Here is a 16,956-nt window from a genome sequence, read left to right as displayed (position 1 = left end):
CAGTTGTGTCATGAGCCTTCTGTCCCTTGATTAGACTCCTGTTTAGATTGCTTTGACACACATTTGATCTCTTGCTGCTAAGTCTCTGACTTTAGGAAATTGTTCAGCTAAAGAAACAGTTATAGTAACATTTTTTCAACAGAAACTCTAGGACATGACCAATTTACAAGCATTGTCCAGTCATCTTTTTTTTTTTTTTTGGTCATGGGGCTTCAACTCTGGGCCTGGGCGCTATCCCTCAGCTCTTCAGCTCAAGGTGAGCGCTCTACCGCTTGAGCCACAGCGCCACTTCTGGGTTTTCTGGTGGTTTATTGGAGATAAGAGTCTCACGGACTTTTCTGCCCGGGCTGGCTTTGAGCCGTGATCCTCAGATCTCAGCTCCTGAATAGCTAGAATTACAGGGGTGAGCTACAGGCGCCTAGCTCTGTCCAGTCATCTTAGATGAGAGATGGAGACAAGCTCTTCACTGGGTAGCGGTGTCGGTTATTGTCACATTTGGGTGCATTAACCCTGTCTTTTCTATTTTCAGGGGCCAAATGATCTAATTTCTTTATTGCCTTATACTTCTCTGTGCCTGAATGCATCCTATCGATTTCATTATCTCTTTCCACCACCAGATGGTGGAAAGGGAAAAGGAAATAAGAGGCTGATAAATGAATGTGGGCCCAGGCAGAGTAGCTATGGCTGAAAGGTGTGGTGGGCAATGCACCCAGAAAGGAGCTTGTGGGTTATCCACAAGCAATTCTCACGAATTCCCTGTATTCATTTTAGCACCCAACTCAAGGGTCAGTTCTCCAAATCTGGGGGCTAATATGGCACAATGATGCTTGTTGGGGGAAGAGAGTCAGCCCTTATCTCGGGATTCCTGGGACTCTTAGAGACTGAGAACATTCCTAAGCAATTGAACCGCACCTGGACCAGGCACTGTGTTAATGGGCTTAGGAGGATCCTGTGAGAAGCCACGTAGAGAAGTGTGTCCCACGGACACCCGTTTGTCCTTGTCTGTCCCCTTCTCGTTCCATTACCTCCGACAAGCAAAACTCGCACCTGGCCTGCGGGTGTTCCCACGCTGCGCTGAAGGGATCCTTTCTCCTTCCGCAGCAGCCCCCCTCAACGCAGGTTTGTTCTGGATTGCCTCTAACCCGCCCCCCCGACCCCCCCTGTCACCTGTTACCACTCAGCACAGCAGGTGTTCTGCCCTTCTGCATCCCTATGACTTCCCCTCCCCCCCCCCCCCCCCCGCCAGTCTGTCCTCTACTTCGCCTCGGTAGCTCTCCCCTCCGGATCCGCCCCTTTTCGCCTTCTTCTCCACGTGCCCCTCAACTCCGACGCCCCCTCCCCCTGCGGACCCCCAATCTCTTTTGGTCTCGAGGAGTCTCGCGGCATTTCCCGGGGCGTTAGCGGAGCCTAGGCATACAGACGGGGAGGTGGCGGGGGTGGCCTCTCGGAGCTGGGGGTGGGGGTCCTCCAGAACCAACAGTGAGGAGGACGTTGGAGCGCCTCTGCTGCAGAAACGCGCGGGGGAGCGCCCCGCCCCTCTCCGGCCACGCCCCTCTCCGGCCCCGCCCCCGCCCCGGCAGCCGTGCGTCCCCTGCAGGCGGAGCCGCGGGAGCATCGCAGCGGCGGCGGCGGCGGCGGCGGCGGCGGCAGCGGCAGCGCTGAAGAGGAGGAGGGGAGACGAGGCAGCGCGGTAGCGACTGCCGGGCGCTGTGCTGGGCGGCGCTTTTTTTTTTTTTTTCGTAATTTCCACTCACGGAGAGCAGGAAACCCGGTGCAGCCGGGCGCAGCGGGCCGCGATGCAGCAGCAGCAGCAGGAGTCGCCCCAGGGCAGCAGCGGTAGCAGCAGCAGCAGCAGCAGCGGCAGCAGCAGCGGGCGGCGCTGAACCCCCACCGCCGCCACTGAGGAAGAAGCCCGCCCAGGCGCCGCCGCGTTCTGACGCCCGCACCCGGATCCCCGCGCCCCTCATCCCGGCGCCCAGAACCTCACGCCCGCCTCCGCCAACTTTCAAGCTGCCTCGGCGGCCCGACCCGGCTCGGCGCCAATGGGTAAGTGGGGGGGGGTGCCAGAACCGGGGCGTCCACCGCAGCTTGGGGGGCGGCGCGCCCATCCCGGGACCACTGAGCCGAGAAGGGCGCCACGGAGCAGACCTGCGGCGGGGGACATCGCGAGGGGCGTCCTCGCCCGCCTCGCGCGCTCCTCTTCACTCCCACTTGCCTCAGTGTCCCCAAGGAGTCCAGACGCGACGCTGACGGGAACCCGTGGTGGTGGGGGGCTGGGTTGAGGATCGCGGGGGCTGGCCCCGGGTGGCTCCGGCTGAGGGATGCTTGGGGGGGTGTGGTTGGATTTTCGGGTGGGCGGGGAGAGTTTGGGTCATTTTCTCACCCAAGTGCACCCTCCTCCGTGCTGCAGATGCAGGTAGTTAGACCCAGTGGGCTCTGGCCTGGCTTGGGGCTTGCAGTGCCCGGCTGGCCTTGCTTGGGGGAAGCTGGAATTGGGGTCTCTGGGGGAACTAGGCTGTCTTGGCTGGGAACAGGGGTGAGCTGGAAACGCCCCAGAACCGGGCCTGCCGCACCATCCCAGGGTCCTGAGCTGTGGAAGCCCCTCCCTCTGCCCTCCCCTCCCCATCCTCTGCCTGGTGCTCTGGCCCTGACTCCCTCCCTCCCTGCCTGTCTTCCTAAACCCTTTCTCCACTCCATGATGCTCAAAGGTACTTCCCCTGGCCTTAAGTCTGCAGGGCTGGGGAACTGGAAATGTTCATGGAAGCCTTGATTTACTGCGCAAATATCAGTTTCAAGTAGACAGCTCACATTAGGACCCTTGAGTACCAGTTGGTATAGACCTTGTAGTATGGAAACCACCTTGTTGCCCAGAGTACAGGCACTTTATTGGGCAAAGGACTTGTGATTGCCTGGGCTTGCTAACAGCCAGCTTTTCTTCTTTATGCCTCTAGCATATTATTTTTGGGTGTTTCTAGGCCAAGCGTAGGAAGCCTGCACATTATAATCAATCATTATAAAGTGAGACCTTTCTGTGTTTAGGTAATGGGGCTTGGGTATACCAGTCGGGTGGTGAGAGGTGAGCAATCATAGGATGTTTAGGAAGACAGAAGCTCTGGAGGACAAGAAGTTAAACAATCAGTTGTTGATAGATAAAGTTAAAATCTCCTTTGTAGTCATTTTCCAGAATTATTTTCCTTTTCCCAAGTGGTGGAATTCCACATTTAAATGTCACCCTTTTGCCCTTCTGGGATCCCTGTATCACTCAGTCTAAATTCCTTCCTGTTACCTTTTCTCATCAGACACTTTTTTCTTGGTTTAGTGGCAGTATTATGGCTGAGAGTTTGTTTAATATGTATTTTCCTCTACCAGGAACTCTACTATCATAGGGACAGTGCTGTGTTGTACCGGTTGCTTTGGTGCCTGGCACAGAGCAGGCCCTAAGTAAATATTTGTTGAATGGATAAAAGAATGAGGGGCATGAAATCTTCCTACTTGGTGGAAGACAACAAACACAACCTAAACACAGCACTCTTGTGTTTTGGTCCCTGATAAGATGACTTAGTTCATTGGCAAAAGTATATACTTTAAACCTTACATCTCACGACTGGATTGCATTCTCCTGAGGTAACCAGAAATGCTGTGATGATCATCTTTCATGTTGGGTGGGTCATGCATAGGACGTTACATACAGAAAGAAGTGAAATCCAAATGTGTGCTCTCATAGCCAGTTTTCTTTGTAGATCTCAATGGGAAAGGGATGGAGTCTCCTTTAAGAAGAAACAGACCTGTTTATCATTTGGATCGGAACTGTTTTCCATTTTTTAGATTCTCTTTAAAAAATGAGAGTTCTTCCTCATTTCAAAACCTTTTCAAGTGTTCATCTTTTTCATTGTAACCATAACCTGGGGAAGGGGGTCAGCAGTGGATTTTTATTTATTTCAGGAGTTAATACTTAGAGGTGTGAGGATTCAAACAAATGTCTTGTAATTCATGAAAATGTTTAGAGTAGGATTTAAGTTACTTGTAGTAGTTTGTGGGTAAAGATCACCTGTTCTTAAAGCATCCCCAGCATTGTGTTTGGGATGAAGTACAGGTATTTACTTAGCAGCTTATTCTGTAGCACTTCCCATGGAATATGACCTGGTAGGGCTAGGCTTGTATATACCACAAGCATACCCTTTTCCCCTGAGACTTGGTTTTCAGAAGATTTATCTGATTTATCAATTTGATATACTTGTGTTCTTGCCTGGTCTGATAATGATTTTTCTGTTGCTGCATAATACAGTGAAAGTGTATCAGAATAGTCTTTGATCTGGAAAAAAAAAGTCTGAAACTCATCAAATCTCTAACCCTGAAATGAGGCTGGTTACTTACAAAATGGCCTCTTACAAAAGCCTATCAGAATGTGCCCCTTGAACTTGCTGGGAGATGCTTACAGTGCCAGACACAGGGAAAGCCTCTTATAATTAAACAGTGCAAATATTATGACCCAAATCTGGGAGCAGTGAAGGGTTTGCAAGCCCAGCAAATGACCTATGTTTAAGACTTCCAGAGTAACAGCAGAGTTTGGACAGTTTTGGTCCATGTATTCTTTCCGTGGTAGATTGCTTTATGCTAAACTAAAGCTGAGTGTAATGTGATGACTTGCACAAACAAATCTTGAGTTCAAAATAGGAGAAATCATTCCCACCTTTATTGCGCATGACCTTTACCCCTTTTTTTATCCTTCATGGCCTGAGCAAGACCTTGCTGCCATCCGGGTTGCAAAACCATGGTTGTTTCTTCTCTTACCACTTTAGTTCTTTTTGCATTATTGACATTCTTTTTTTTTTTTTGCCAGTCCTGGGGCCTGGGCACTGTCCCTGAGCTTCTTGTGCTCAAGGCTAGCACTCTACCACTTGAGCCACAGCGCCATTTCTGGCTTTTTCTGTGTATGTGGTACTGAGGAATCGAACCCAGGGCTTCATTCATGCTAGGCAAGCACTTTACCACTAAGCCACATTCCCAGCCTTGCATTATTGACATTCTTCCATCAATGCTTGCTTATAATTGTTTTAAAGTATGTAGCATACAGTATTTATGCTTGGTCAGTATTTGTTCATTTATCCATCTATCTAGTTTCTCTTGACCTCCTGACTTGTGCCAGGTGTTATTCCAGAAACGGGTACACCGTGCGTGCGCGCACGTGCGTGCGCGCACACACACACACACACCTGCCATCTTGGGCTTCTCAGTCTAGTGGAGGACTGGAGTGCAGTACACATGGCAATGTGGAACTAAGAGCTATTGTAGACCTCATGAAAGCAGAGTAGAGCTCATGAAAGCAGAGTAGAGAAGGGGAATCTGATGTAGGCTGGAGAGTGGTTAGGATGATGTCTTTGAGGACATCAGGTTTGGGCAGAAATCAGAATGTTGGGTATGAATCATCACTGTCTCCCATCACCCCCTACAGGAACATACTTGGAGTTCAACTGATTTTTCTTCTCCTTGCAGGGAGAATACCCATCATTTGAGCAAGAGGGAGGCAGAGAGGCTGACTTAGAGGATTGGTGCTTGTTATCAGGTGGTTTGAGGAATGTATAAGGAAGCCAGATGAAGCTCTCGATTGGATGATGCCAGGGGTACTTCTGTGATTTGATATCTTAACAAGTGTTCTCTAGAAGCAGGGAAAATGGGAGTCACAATTGGTTAAATCAGACTAGTAGGGAAGTAGCAGAGACTTGTATTATCCATGATTTGGGGACATCTGGTCACATTTGTGGTTTGGACAAGGCTTATGTTTTGTCTGTGTTCAGACATGATTATGGAGAGGCTTGATTTTTGTGTCTTATCCCAATATAAAGTGATCTTGCTTGATACTGGTATTCTCAGGATTTTTTTTTTTTGTCAGTTGTGGGGCTTGAACTCTGTGCCTGGGTGCTGTTCCTGAGCAATTCAGCTCAAGGCAAGCTCTCTACCACTTGAGCCACAGCACTACTTCCGGTTTCCTGGTAGTTCATTGGAGATAAGAGTCTCACAGACTTTCCTGCCCCAGCTGGCTTTGAACCTCGATCCTTAGATCTCAGCCTCCTGATTAGCTAGGATTACAGTTGTGAGTCACTGGTGCCTGGCTAGGAATTGTTTCTTTCATTTTTTTGTTTCTTTTTTTTTTGGTGCCTGTCTTGGGGCTTGAACTTAAGGCCTGGGCACTCTTCCTGAATGTTTGTGCTTCAGGTTAGTGCTCTACCACTTTGAACCACAGTGCCATTTCCAGCTTTTGGTAGTTAATTGGAGATAAGAGTTTCATAGACTTTCCTGCCTGGGCTGGTTTTGAATTGCCAGTTTTAGATCTCAGCCTCCTGACTAACTAGGATTTCAGGTGTGAGCCACTGGCTGTACTATCAGTTTTAGTTTTGTACTTTATTCTTTTAAAGTAGTAGATAAAGGGGTTTCAGTTCCACAGGTCAGATTATGAGTACAATACATATTGATTTATATCATCCCTTCTATCATTCTCCCCTATAATCTTGTACTTTTGTTCAACATTAAGCCAAATAGACAACTGGAAAGCTCTACCAGGAAGGGGGATCTGGGAGTAACACAGTTGCTGAGAACCAAGACGTTGAGCTCTTCATGGAAAAGATGTAGCCCGGAAAATACCAGAATCCTTAGAGTGTTACAGGAGAGCCCCTAGTAAAGTGGTTGCAGAGTGTGATTCCCCCTGGGATCCCTGATAAATTCTCTGGCCTAAAAGGGAATCTTACTGCATTGTTGGTGAGAGTGTAAACTTGTTCAACTTGGAAAGCAGTATGGAGGTTCCTTAAAAGACTCTACATAGCCGAGTGTCTGTGGCTCACGCCTGTAATCCTAGCTACTCAGGAGGCTGAGATCTGAGGATCGTGGTTCAAAGCCAGCCTGGGCAGGAAAGTCTGTGAGACTCTTATGTCCAATAAACAACTAGAAAACCGGAAGTGGCACTGTGGCTCAAGCGGTAGAGCACTTGCCTTGAGCTGAAGAGCGCAGGGACAGTACCCAAGCCCAGAGTTCAAGCCCCATGACTGACCAAAAAAAAAAAAAAGACTCCACATAGAGTTCCCTATGACCCAGCAATCCCACTTTTGGGCATTTACCCAAACAATCATAAACAAGGCCATACTAAAGCTACCAGCACAACTATGTTTATCTCAGCATTATTCACCATAGCTAAGATATGGAACCAACCCAGATGTCCCTTACTATATTAATGGATGAAGAAAATGTGGTATATGTATACAATGGAATTCTGTGCCTCCATCAGAAAGAATGACATTGCCCCATTTGTTAGGAAATGGAAAGACTTGGAAAAAATTATATTAAGTTAAATTAAGTCAGGCCCAAAGAAACATAGGTCCCATGGTTTCCATTATTTGCAATAACTAGTATATGTCAAGGATAATCTTACCAGACAAGCAGAAAAGGTCAAAAGCTATGTACATATGACCATATAAGATGATGCTAAGCGAAATGAGCCCCAAGATAGGGACACAAGAGGTTTTTTTCTTTGTTGCTGTTATTTTTAATGTACTTACTATGTGATTTTTTTTGTTTCTTTTGTATGTTCTTCTCCCTATGGTATAACCCCTGTTGTCACTGTATTTGATTCTGGTGTCCTGCATCTTGTATATATATGCTTCTAATTTGGGGAGGGGTAAGGAAATAACAAAATGCTGAAACGAGGATACAGATTAACCCATTGTAACAATGAGATGTACAAGACACTATGTTAAAAACTTGCAGGGGGGGGAGTAGTTGGGGAGGTGCGGAGGGAAGGGATAGTAGGGGAAAAACAAAGGAGGGGGTAACAATGCTCCATCAGAAGTGGACTCATAACCTTACTCATGTAACTGTAAACCCTCTGTATAGTATCTTTACAATAGAAAATACTAGTGCTCAGCAATCTTGATTTTTAACGTGGCTTCCAGGTGGGCTGATGTAGAATCAAATATAGAACTTCTTTGCCTTACAGATAAGCACTCCTAGCTCATTGGAGTACACAGGCATTATTTACAAACAAGCTGTTATTATAAGTAACATATAACCTTAGAGTAGGAGAAGAATGTGGTCCTAGTTCAAAACATGCTTCTTATAGCATGAAGACGGTATCTTGTTTCAGTTTTTTCAGGAATCCACTCTAAGCCACACCTGTAACACCTGGATGTTAGTGAGACTCAGTGTTAATCATCTGGACTTACATCAGACTATCTATCGCATAGAGCATTCCTATCCTCTTTCTTTTCCCTCCATTCTTTTTCATATTGGGATTTAAAATACATTGTTAACATTATTAGGATATTTGATATTTATGCTTTCCTGTACTGAAATCTTGTATTAGTTTCTGATTGTTGTAACAAACTATCCTAAATTTGGTACCCTGAGACATTACACGTTTATCATCTGTCACTGGGATAAAATCAAGATGTCACCTGGGCTGGAGACATTCCTTCTGGAAACTCTTATTATTTTTTTATTGTTATTATTAAGGAGTTATACAAAGGGTCCTTCCAGAAACTCTTAAGGAAGAATTCCTTCCCTGGCCTTTTTTTGGTTTCTAGAGTTTGCTTGGCTTTCTTGGCTCCTGGCTTCTTTCCCAAACTTCATCGTTAGTAATGACTGGCCAGTCAGGTCTCTCCTGTAGCCTGTCCCTCTGACACTGACTCTTGTGCCTGTGTAAGACATTTACGCTGACATTGGTTTCACCTGGAGAGTCCAGGATACTCTCCCCATCTGTGTCAGCTAATTAGCAACTTTAACTTCCCTTTGCCATGTAACCTAACAGAGTCACAACTTGTGGGCATTAGAATATGGATACACACAATGTGTCCCACATGTCCACATCTTGATCTACATACCATACTGCCTTTTAGAGGATTTGGCTTTTCCTGTGTTCTCCTGAACAGTTGGTTGTACTACAGTCAACCGCTTTCTTCCTTCTCCTCAAGGTTCCATCTTTGGTTTTAAATTTAGATATTTAAATCTTATTTAAAAAGCCAATTGCTAGCCAGTAGATGGTGACTCATGCCCATAATAATAGCTAATCAGGAGGTTGAGATCTGAGGATCACAGTTCAAAGCCAGCCTGCGCAGGAAAGACCGTGAGACTCTTATCTCCAATAAATCACCAGAAAACCGGAAATGGCGCTGTGGTTCAAGTGGTAGAGCGTTAGCCTTGAGCTGAAGAGCTGAGGGACAGCGCTCATGCCCAGAGTTCAAGCCCCACCACTGACACACACAAAAAAAGCCACTTGTTATAATTTGTGTGTTGGCCCCCAAAAGTCTATGATTTGGAGTCTTAATTCCTAAATTTATGTTAATGGCATTTGAAGGTGAAGCCTTTGGGAGGCAAATAGGATTAGATGAGGTCATGAGAGTGAGGCATCTATGATGGCATTAGTGGTTTGTATAGGAACAGGAAGAGACCCAAGCTAGTATGCTTGCTGTTACCTCAAGTGATACCTTCTGACTGGGGCCTCACCTGGAGCCAAGTCAAGACCAACACCATGCTTTGTCTTCCCAGTCTCAAGAAGCATAAGCCAAGTAAACTGTTCTTTATAAGTTACACAGTCTCAGGCATTTTGTTACAGCAACAGAAAATGGACGAAGACCACTTTATGGTTATACTTTACATTTATTTTTTTTTCTCTTTACTGCTTTTTCTTGAGACTGCTCCTCCTCCCTACCTACGTTGCTCACTGAACCTGTTCTGCACTTACCAGGACCACTGTTCTCTGGCATTTCTCTGACTGTGTTCTAGAATCTGTTCACGTTAAGGTAACTTATGAATGATCAATCTCCTAATCACAAAATACATTGCTTCAGCTATGCCTCATCATCTTTGGTTTAACTACACTTTGAGACTGTGAAATCTAGAACTAACTTTTTCTTCTCTTCTGTGACACCCTATTTCCTCCTGGTTTTCTCTATTTTTTTTTTTTTACTTCTTTTCTGGTTCTTCCTCCCCGTGTACCTCTGGAGCGTTGTTAGTCCTGGTCCTCTTCATGTATGAAGTGTGATCTTGAGTGACCTCAATCACACTGCTGAGTGACCTCAATCACACTGCTGATTCTACTATCCCCTATTGATGATGGCCGAATCTCCATTCCAAGTGTTGCTTTCTGTTAGCTTAGGAGCTACTCAACTGTGCTATGGAGGTAGGCACTTGATCTTATTTGGTCATTGGGTTTCTGTTCCTGGCATACAGTAGCCTAAACATAATTAGTGGTTGAGTGGATTTTCATTCATAACTTCCTAGCCCATAGATGTGTCTTAGACCCCTGAAACTGAGTATGTTGTGAACTAAATTCAGAGTTTCTTCTCAATAGTTTCTGTCCTGCCCATTTTTGAAAAGTGGGATTGGAGTTGGAACTGAAGGCCTGGTGCTTGCTAGTTAGGTGCTCCACTGCTGAACTTTGCTTCTGGCCCTTTTTATTTTTGAGATAGGGTATCATTTCCTGTCTGGGTGTGTACCTGAATCACAATCTTTCTATTTTTTTCCTACCCTAGCTTGGATGACAGGCATATACTGACACATGCAGCTTTTTCCATGAAGAGAGAGAGAGAGAGTTTGGTGGAGTTTTCTGTCTGGGCTGGTGTAGAATCACAATTCTCCCATTCTTAGCCTTCTAAACAGCTTTCAGTCGTGAGCTACTAGCGCCTGGCTACTCTGCATTCTTTTTTTTTTAAGTCTTCCATCTTGTTGAGGGAACTATTACCTTTCCTGTTACTTCCATAGGTGCTCCAATGTCTGCCTTCCCTCTTACTCTTCCTCCCCTCCTCCCCCAGCCTCTTCCAATCTAGAGTACCTACCCTCCTGAAAATGCTTTAGAGCTTGAATTCCTTAGCAAGGGCTTCTGAAGCTTAGCAGCTCATCTCATTCTTTGATTGTTTGGGCCTCTGAGCCTTTACTCATATAGATCCCTTGATTGGGAACAGGTATCACTCTTCTCTGCTTTGCAGTTTCCTGTGTTAGTTTTCTATTGCTGCTACAACAAATTACTGCAAAGCTAGTAACTTAAAAAAACAAAACACCAATGAGGTGTAATCTTGTAGTTCCGGAGGCCAGAAGTTCCACGTGGGTTTTAATGGATCAATATCAGGGTGTGGGCAGGGCTTCATTTCTTCTGGAGAAGTTCACTTCTTTGTCTTGTCCAGCTTCCAGGGCTGCCTACATGGCTTCAGCCTCTGCTTCTATCTTCTCATCTCCCTCTATCTTACTGTCACCTTCCAACCTCCCTTTTACATGTTATATGGCACCCACTTGAATCCCGTAATCCCAGCTAACCTCCTGTTCTCAAGAGCCTTAAATCTTCACATTGTCTTTTGCTGTGTAAGGCAACCCACTCACAGGTTTTAATGGACTCGGAAGTGGACACTTTTGAGGAGCCAATGTGCAGCTTCCGCACCCCTTGTTTATTTTGTAAAGCCTGTTCTGAAGGTTGCTGTATGAAAGTATTTGTATGAAGTCTGTTCACCTTAGACCAGGGCTCCCAGATTCCTTCCCTGGCTCATTGCTTGGTGAAAGTCAGTGCCATATGTTAATGAATGAACGAGCAATCCCTTCATCCAAGTACTGTTACTACTTGCAATCCAAGACGTGGGCTGCCAGCAGTTGGCCTGGCGTTCTGTAAAGCCCCCTGGGCAGAGCACATTGGCAGGGTCTGTTTACTGTCAGTATGTGGTGGCCTGTGACACAGTGGAGGACAAGAGTGACACCTCATGTGTCACACAGCTTTCACAGAGAGCCGCGAGTTTTAAGATAGAAAATTCACTCCGGCTTTGGCTCTTAACTGAGAGTGCTTCTCTCCTGCTCCTGGGGGGCACTTGCCAATGTTGGGATGTTTTACTTGGTTGCAGCTGGGGAGAGGGGTCACTTTACTGGCATCCAGGGGGCAGAGGCTATGGACACCGCTAAATATCCTACAGTACACAGAAGAGTCCTCATCACAAAGACTTGTTTGACCTCAAATGTCTGCCAGGCTAAGGTCGAGGCAGCCTGCTCTTAGGGCACCTCTGAGGCTCATGACCACAAATGGCTGAAACTTTTCCCTTACTTTATCAGCTGACCTTGTTCTGGAACAGAAGGTGTTTTTCCGTAGCCACAGTCTTGTTTTTGTGACCGAATCTAGAAGTCACCAGAGAGCAGGATACATCCCCCATTTTTCCCTTTGAGTAAAAGGTGCCTTTAACACAACTGTTGCCCCTTCTTTCCAGTGTCTGGGGCATTAACCTGGAGAGAGGTGAGGGATTTGGGGTACAGCATTCCTAAACTTCTTTCTTGCAGTATTTGACTCTTTTAATGTTTTGCTTTCCTGGTGGGATGTGCTTCTGTGTTGAGCGACAGATAGATCCTGGTGATACTCATTTACCAGTTCCTGGAATGGAAGCAAGGGATGAGTCCTTTGTTGCTCTGCCCCCACGCTATCAGATGCTGAAACAGATCCACAGAGGTATGGTATGTGATCTCTAGCCGTGGAACCTGGCTGCCTCCCAACATGGGGAATAGGCTGCCTAATTTGTTCACACACATTCGATGATGAGCTCTAGTCTCTTCCCTTAGTAAGTTTTGAAAAACAACTTTATTGATAATGTATGCTATACAATTCACCCATTTAATGTGTATTCTTCAATAGCTTTTGTGTGTGTGTGTGTGCTTGTGAGCATATACATGTGCCAGTCCTGAGGCTCTAACTCAGAGCCTGGGCACTGTCCTTCAGCTTTTGTGCACAAGACTACCTTTTGAGCCATATCCTCACTTCTGGGTTTCTTGCTGGTTAATTAGAGATAAGAGTCTCATAGACTTTCCTGCCTGGGTTGGCTTTGAACTTCGACCCTCAGATCTCAGTCTCCTGAGTAGCTAGGATTACAGGCATGAGCCACCAGCATGCCACTTACATTATTAATTTTTGAAGTGGTAATTATATATAATAAAATTAGTCACCTAATCATTTTAAGTGTAAATTCAGTGGTGTTAAGTATATTTACAATACTATGCAATCACCACCGCTAACTAGTTCCAAAACTTCTTAAAATTGCCCCTCCCTGGCAAGTTTTGCATGTGAAGATCAGAATCATAATTTACTGGTGGCTCTTGCTACTGATTTAGAAAAAAAAAGACCTAGAAGCTCAAGTGTCCTAGTTGAGATTTAAAAGGAATACAAGAAAAGAGGAAGCATGGGTTTCTGTCTTAAAAATGTTATAATTGCCAGGCACTGGCGGCTAATGCCTGTAATCCTAGCTATTTAGGAGGCTGAGATCTGAGGATCACAATTCAAAGCTAGCCGGGGCAGGAAAGTCTGAGAGATTTTTTTATCTCCACTAAAACTACCAAAAAAAAAACAAACAAACAGGCAGAAGTAAGAGCTGTGGCTCAAGTGGTAGAGCACTAGCCTTGAGCAAAAGAAGCTCAGGGGACAGCCCAGGCCCTGAGGTCAAGCCTCAGTATTGGCACACAGCGTAAGTTCTAATATGCCAGGCATTGGTAGCTCATACCTGTAATCTCAGAAGGCTGAGATCTGAGGATCAAGGTTTGAAGCCAGCAGGAGCAGAAATTTCAATGAGACTCTTATCGCTAATTAACTACCAAAAAGCCAAATGTAGAAGTGTGGCTCAAGAGGTAGAGTATCAGCTTTTAGCAGAAAAGCAAAGGGATAGAACCTAGGCCCTGAGTTCAAGCCCCAGTACCAAACTCTCTCTCTCTCTCACTCTCATACACACACACACAGTTGTAATCTAATCGGACTAAATTATAGTATATGCATGTATGAACACCTAAAAGTATTTTGGGGACTTCAGTTTTGCTTATTCTCTAGGCACCTAGTTTCTTGTCTCTCATCCTGTGGGGGAATTTAGAATTTGCTTTTATATCCTGAAGCATGTGTGTGTTAGTTTCTTGGCTAGCTTCCTTGACAATTCCTGGGGTTCATGAAGGAATGTTTGAATCCTAAAGAAAAACACTACAGCAGTCCAATCACATTCAGGGTTGACGGTGTTGTACATCGTTTCCCTTAAATTCTGTTAGGTTGCAGTGGCACACCGGGCACCTCGTAGGTTATAAGCACTTGGTTTTCAACTTGATCCTATTTGTTGCAGTGCTTAGGGATCAAACCCAGGCCAAGGGGCTTTGCACCTGCTAGGCAAGCTCTGCCACTGAGCTGCTCCGTCCCAGTTTGGCAGAGGCACAGGTGTCATTTGGAAGAGTTCTCTTCAGAAATGGCTGAGTACTTCAGTCGCAACTGGTCTGGATTCTAACTGATAAAAACTTCCTCCTTATTCTTAGCCAGTCTAGGCCTTGGTTCTTAACTGAGTTAAGAACCATCTTCCCACTTCTCTGTGTGTGTTGACAGAAGCCAAATAGAACAACCTGTAAAAAAGGAAGGGTGCTAATTCCCAAGGTCTTTCAAGAAACCCAAGGCATCTGTTGAAGGAGTTGGCCTCCAAGGACAGTCTCGAACCAGGGATGGATCAGCACACACTATGATCTCTGGCCATCTCTTCTTCCTGCTCCAGTCTCCTTTCTCTGTGGCCAACTTGGACATGGGCCACACCACACAGTCTCAGACTCCTCCTCCTCCTCCCCTTCTCCTCCTCCCCCTCCTCCTCCTCTCCTTCTTCCTCCTCTTCTTCCTTCTCCTCTTCCTCTTCCTCCTCACCTTCTTCCATTTTTTTTTGGGTCCGGTCGTGGGACCTGAACTCTTGGCCTGGGCGCTGTCCCTCAGCTCTTCAGCTCAAGGCGAATGCTCTACCACTTGAGCCACAGCGCCACTTCCGGCCTTTTTTTTTCTGCTTATGTGGTGCTGAGGAATCAAACCCAGGGCCTCATGCATGCAAGGCAAGTGCTCTACCATTGAGCCACCTTCCCAGCCCAACCTTCTTCCATTTTTTTTGTTTGTTCTGGTACTGGGGCTTGAACTCAGAGCCTGGATGCTGTCTTTTAGCTTTTTTTTGCTCAAGGTTGTCACTCTACCATTTGAGTCACAGCTTCATTTCTAGCTTTTTCATAGTTAATAGGAGGTGAGAGTCTCACAGACTTTGCTGCTTGGGCTGGCTTTAAACTGGGATCCTCAGATCTCATTCTCTTCAGTAGCTAGGGTTATAAATGTGAACTACTATTCCCTCCCCCTCCCCCCTCCCCCAGTCAGCTACTTCTTCTTTGTGAACTTTGAGGCTCCGAGAATCAGTAGGTGTCCTCCATCCCAGTGGCCTTTCAACGTGCAGGAGGACAGGTAGAGGGGAGATGCCTATTTCCGGGCCTCAGGTAAGTGACAGGCATTGGCAAGGTGCTGGCACATGTTGGTGACCCAGGAGAAGCATGCCCTTGGGGAGCAGTGCTTGGGGAGGTGTGGGTGCGGTGGGACAGGATGTGGGTGTGGGTACTGTGTGAGGATGCTTCCAAAGCCTGGGAATGTCACAGGCTTATTTCCCTCTGATTTCTCTTGACAGAGGGCAAAGGGCTGCTGGTGGATGTGAGGTAGTGAGGCCTTTCCTGTGCTGTGGCCACTGGGGACATTCAATTCACCCTGAAGCCTTTCCATGGGGCTTCCCTGGGAGAGGAAGTCATGTTTGCGTCATGGGCTTGTTTATACCCTTAGAGACCCTGTATTGTGTAGCTGAGTTTGTAGTTTGCATTGGTGGCACTTAAAAAAGTGTGGCTGTGTTGTTTTTTTTTTGTGGGGGGGACTCTCTGATGGGTTGGAGATAGCACTCCATGGGGGATGGTACGGTTGTGACATTGTCTGGCTCTTTTAGGGAACCTGTGGGTTTTTCTTTTTGAATGGAGGAAGAGATGAAGACATTGTGAAAAACAGCCACTGCCTCACAAGTTAACCCCTGAGGCCTACAGGGCTCTTGTTTTCCTGCCTTCTCTCTCTTGTTTTTCTGCTCTCCCTTCCTTTGCCAACTAACCTTCTTTATCTCCCTGCCTTCCCTATACTTTGTCTCCTCTTTTCCCTCCCCTTGACAGCCTCCATATCCTGACTCTCCAACTTCTCCCACCTAGACCCTCTTCTCCCCGATCCTCACTCCCTCTGTCACCTGACCTCCTCACCCTTCATGCATGCCCTCTCTCATTTTATGCTCTCTCTCTCTCTCATGCCTTTTCTTACTCCCACACTGGCTAGCTCGAGATCTCTCTTCTCCATCTTCTCTCTTTTTTTGCTCTTCTTTGCTTCATTCTCTCTCTTCTCCCTCCTCTCCCACCCTGGCTTTGTAGCCCTTCTCCCACATCCTTTTTCCTCTATATCCCCCCCTCCATACTTCCTCTCCTCCTACTACAAAGCACCTCTTCTTCCTCCCCCCTCTTCCTCTTCCTCTCCCTTCACACCCCTCTACTTTCTCAGTCCTCTTTATTCCCTCTCATCCTCTCATCTCCTTTACTTCCTTCATTTGTCTACCTCCTTTCTTCCTCTACCCATCTCCCCTTCCTGAACCTCTTTTCTCCACAAACCTCTCCACCTTTTGGTCTTCTACAACCATATCCTCAGGTTTTCTTCCTTTAAACTTTTTCACCTAGCTGGGTGCTGGTGGCTCACACCTGTAACCCTAGCTACACAGGAGGCTGAGATCTGTAGATCGGGGTCCAAACTAGCCCAGGCAGAAAAGTCTGTGAGATACTTTTATTTCCAATTTGCTACCAAAAAAGCCAGAAGTGGAGCTGTGGCTAGAGTAGTAGATTGCTAGCTTTGAGCAGAAAAGCTAAGAGACAGCAACCAGGCCCTGAATTAAAGCCCCAGGACGCGCTTTCTCTCTCTCTCTCTCTCTCTCTCTCTCTCTCTCTCTCCCTCCCCCCCTCCCCCTTCCCCTCCCTGTCTCTCTCTCTCACACTCACAGTTTCTCAGTGGATACTATCTCTTTTACTCTATGAAGAGTTCTAGAGCCAATGAAATTACCATCTGTTTTATGCAGTCTAAAGTCAAGCTGACACCCAAAGTAAGGTTGCAGGGATGTG

General features: G+C 46.4%; 1 protein-coding gene across 1 annotated transcript in view; it reads left to right on the top strand.

Annotated features, from left to right (window-relative positions):
* Positions 1-1,729: 1,729 nt before the first annotated feature.
* The window catches only part of Sh3kbp1 (SH3-domain kinase binding protein 1), a 337,484-nt gene continuing 322,257 nt past the window's right edge, over positions 1,730-16,956 (top strand). Inside the window, exon 1 of the mRNA XM_013026512.1 lies at positions 1,730-2,046. Coding sequence (XP_012881966.1) covers positions 2,043-2,046 — 4 coding nt within the window. The 5' untranslated portion in view covers positions 1,730-2,042. The remainder of the gene's footprint in view (positions 2,047-16,956) is intronic.

The sequence above is a fragment of the Dipodomys ordii genome, unplaced genomic scaffold (assembly GCF_000151885.1).
Source record: "Dipodomys ordii isolate 6190 unplaced genomic scaffold, Dord_2.0 Scaffold94, whole genome shotgun sequence".
Lineage (NCBI taxonomy): Eukaryota > Metazoa > Chordata > Mammalia > Rodentia > Heteromyidae > Dipodomys > Dipodomys ordii.
Note: the sequence above shows the minus strand (reverse complement) of the source record. Positions and strands in the feature narration are given on the sequence as shown.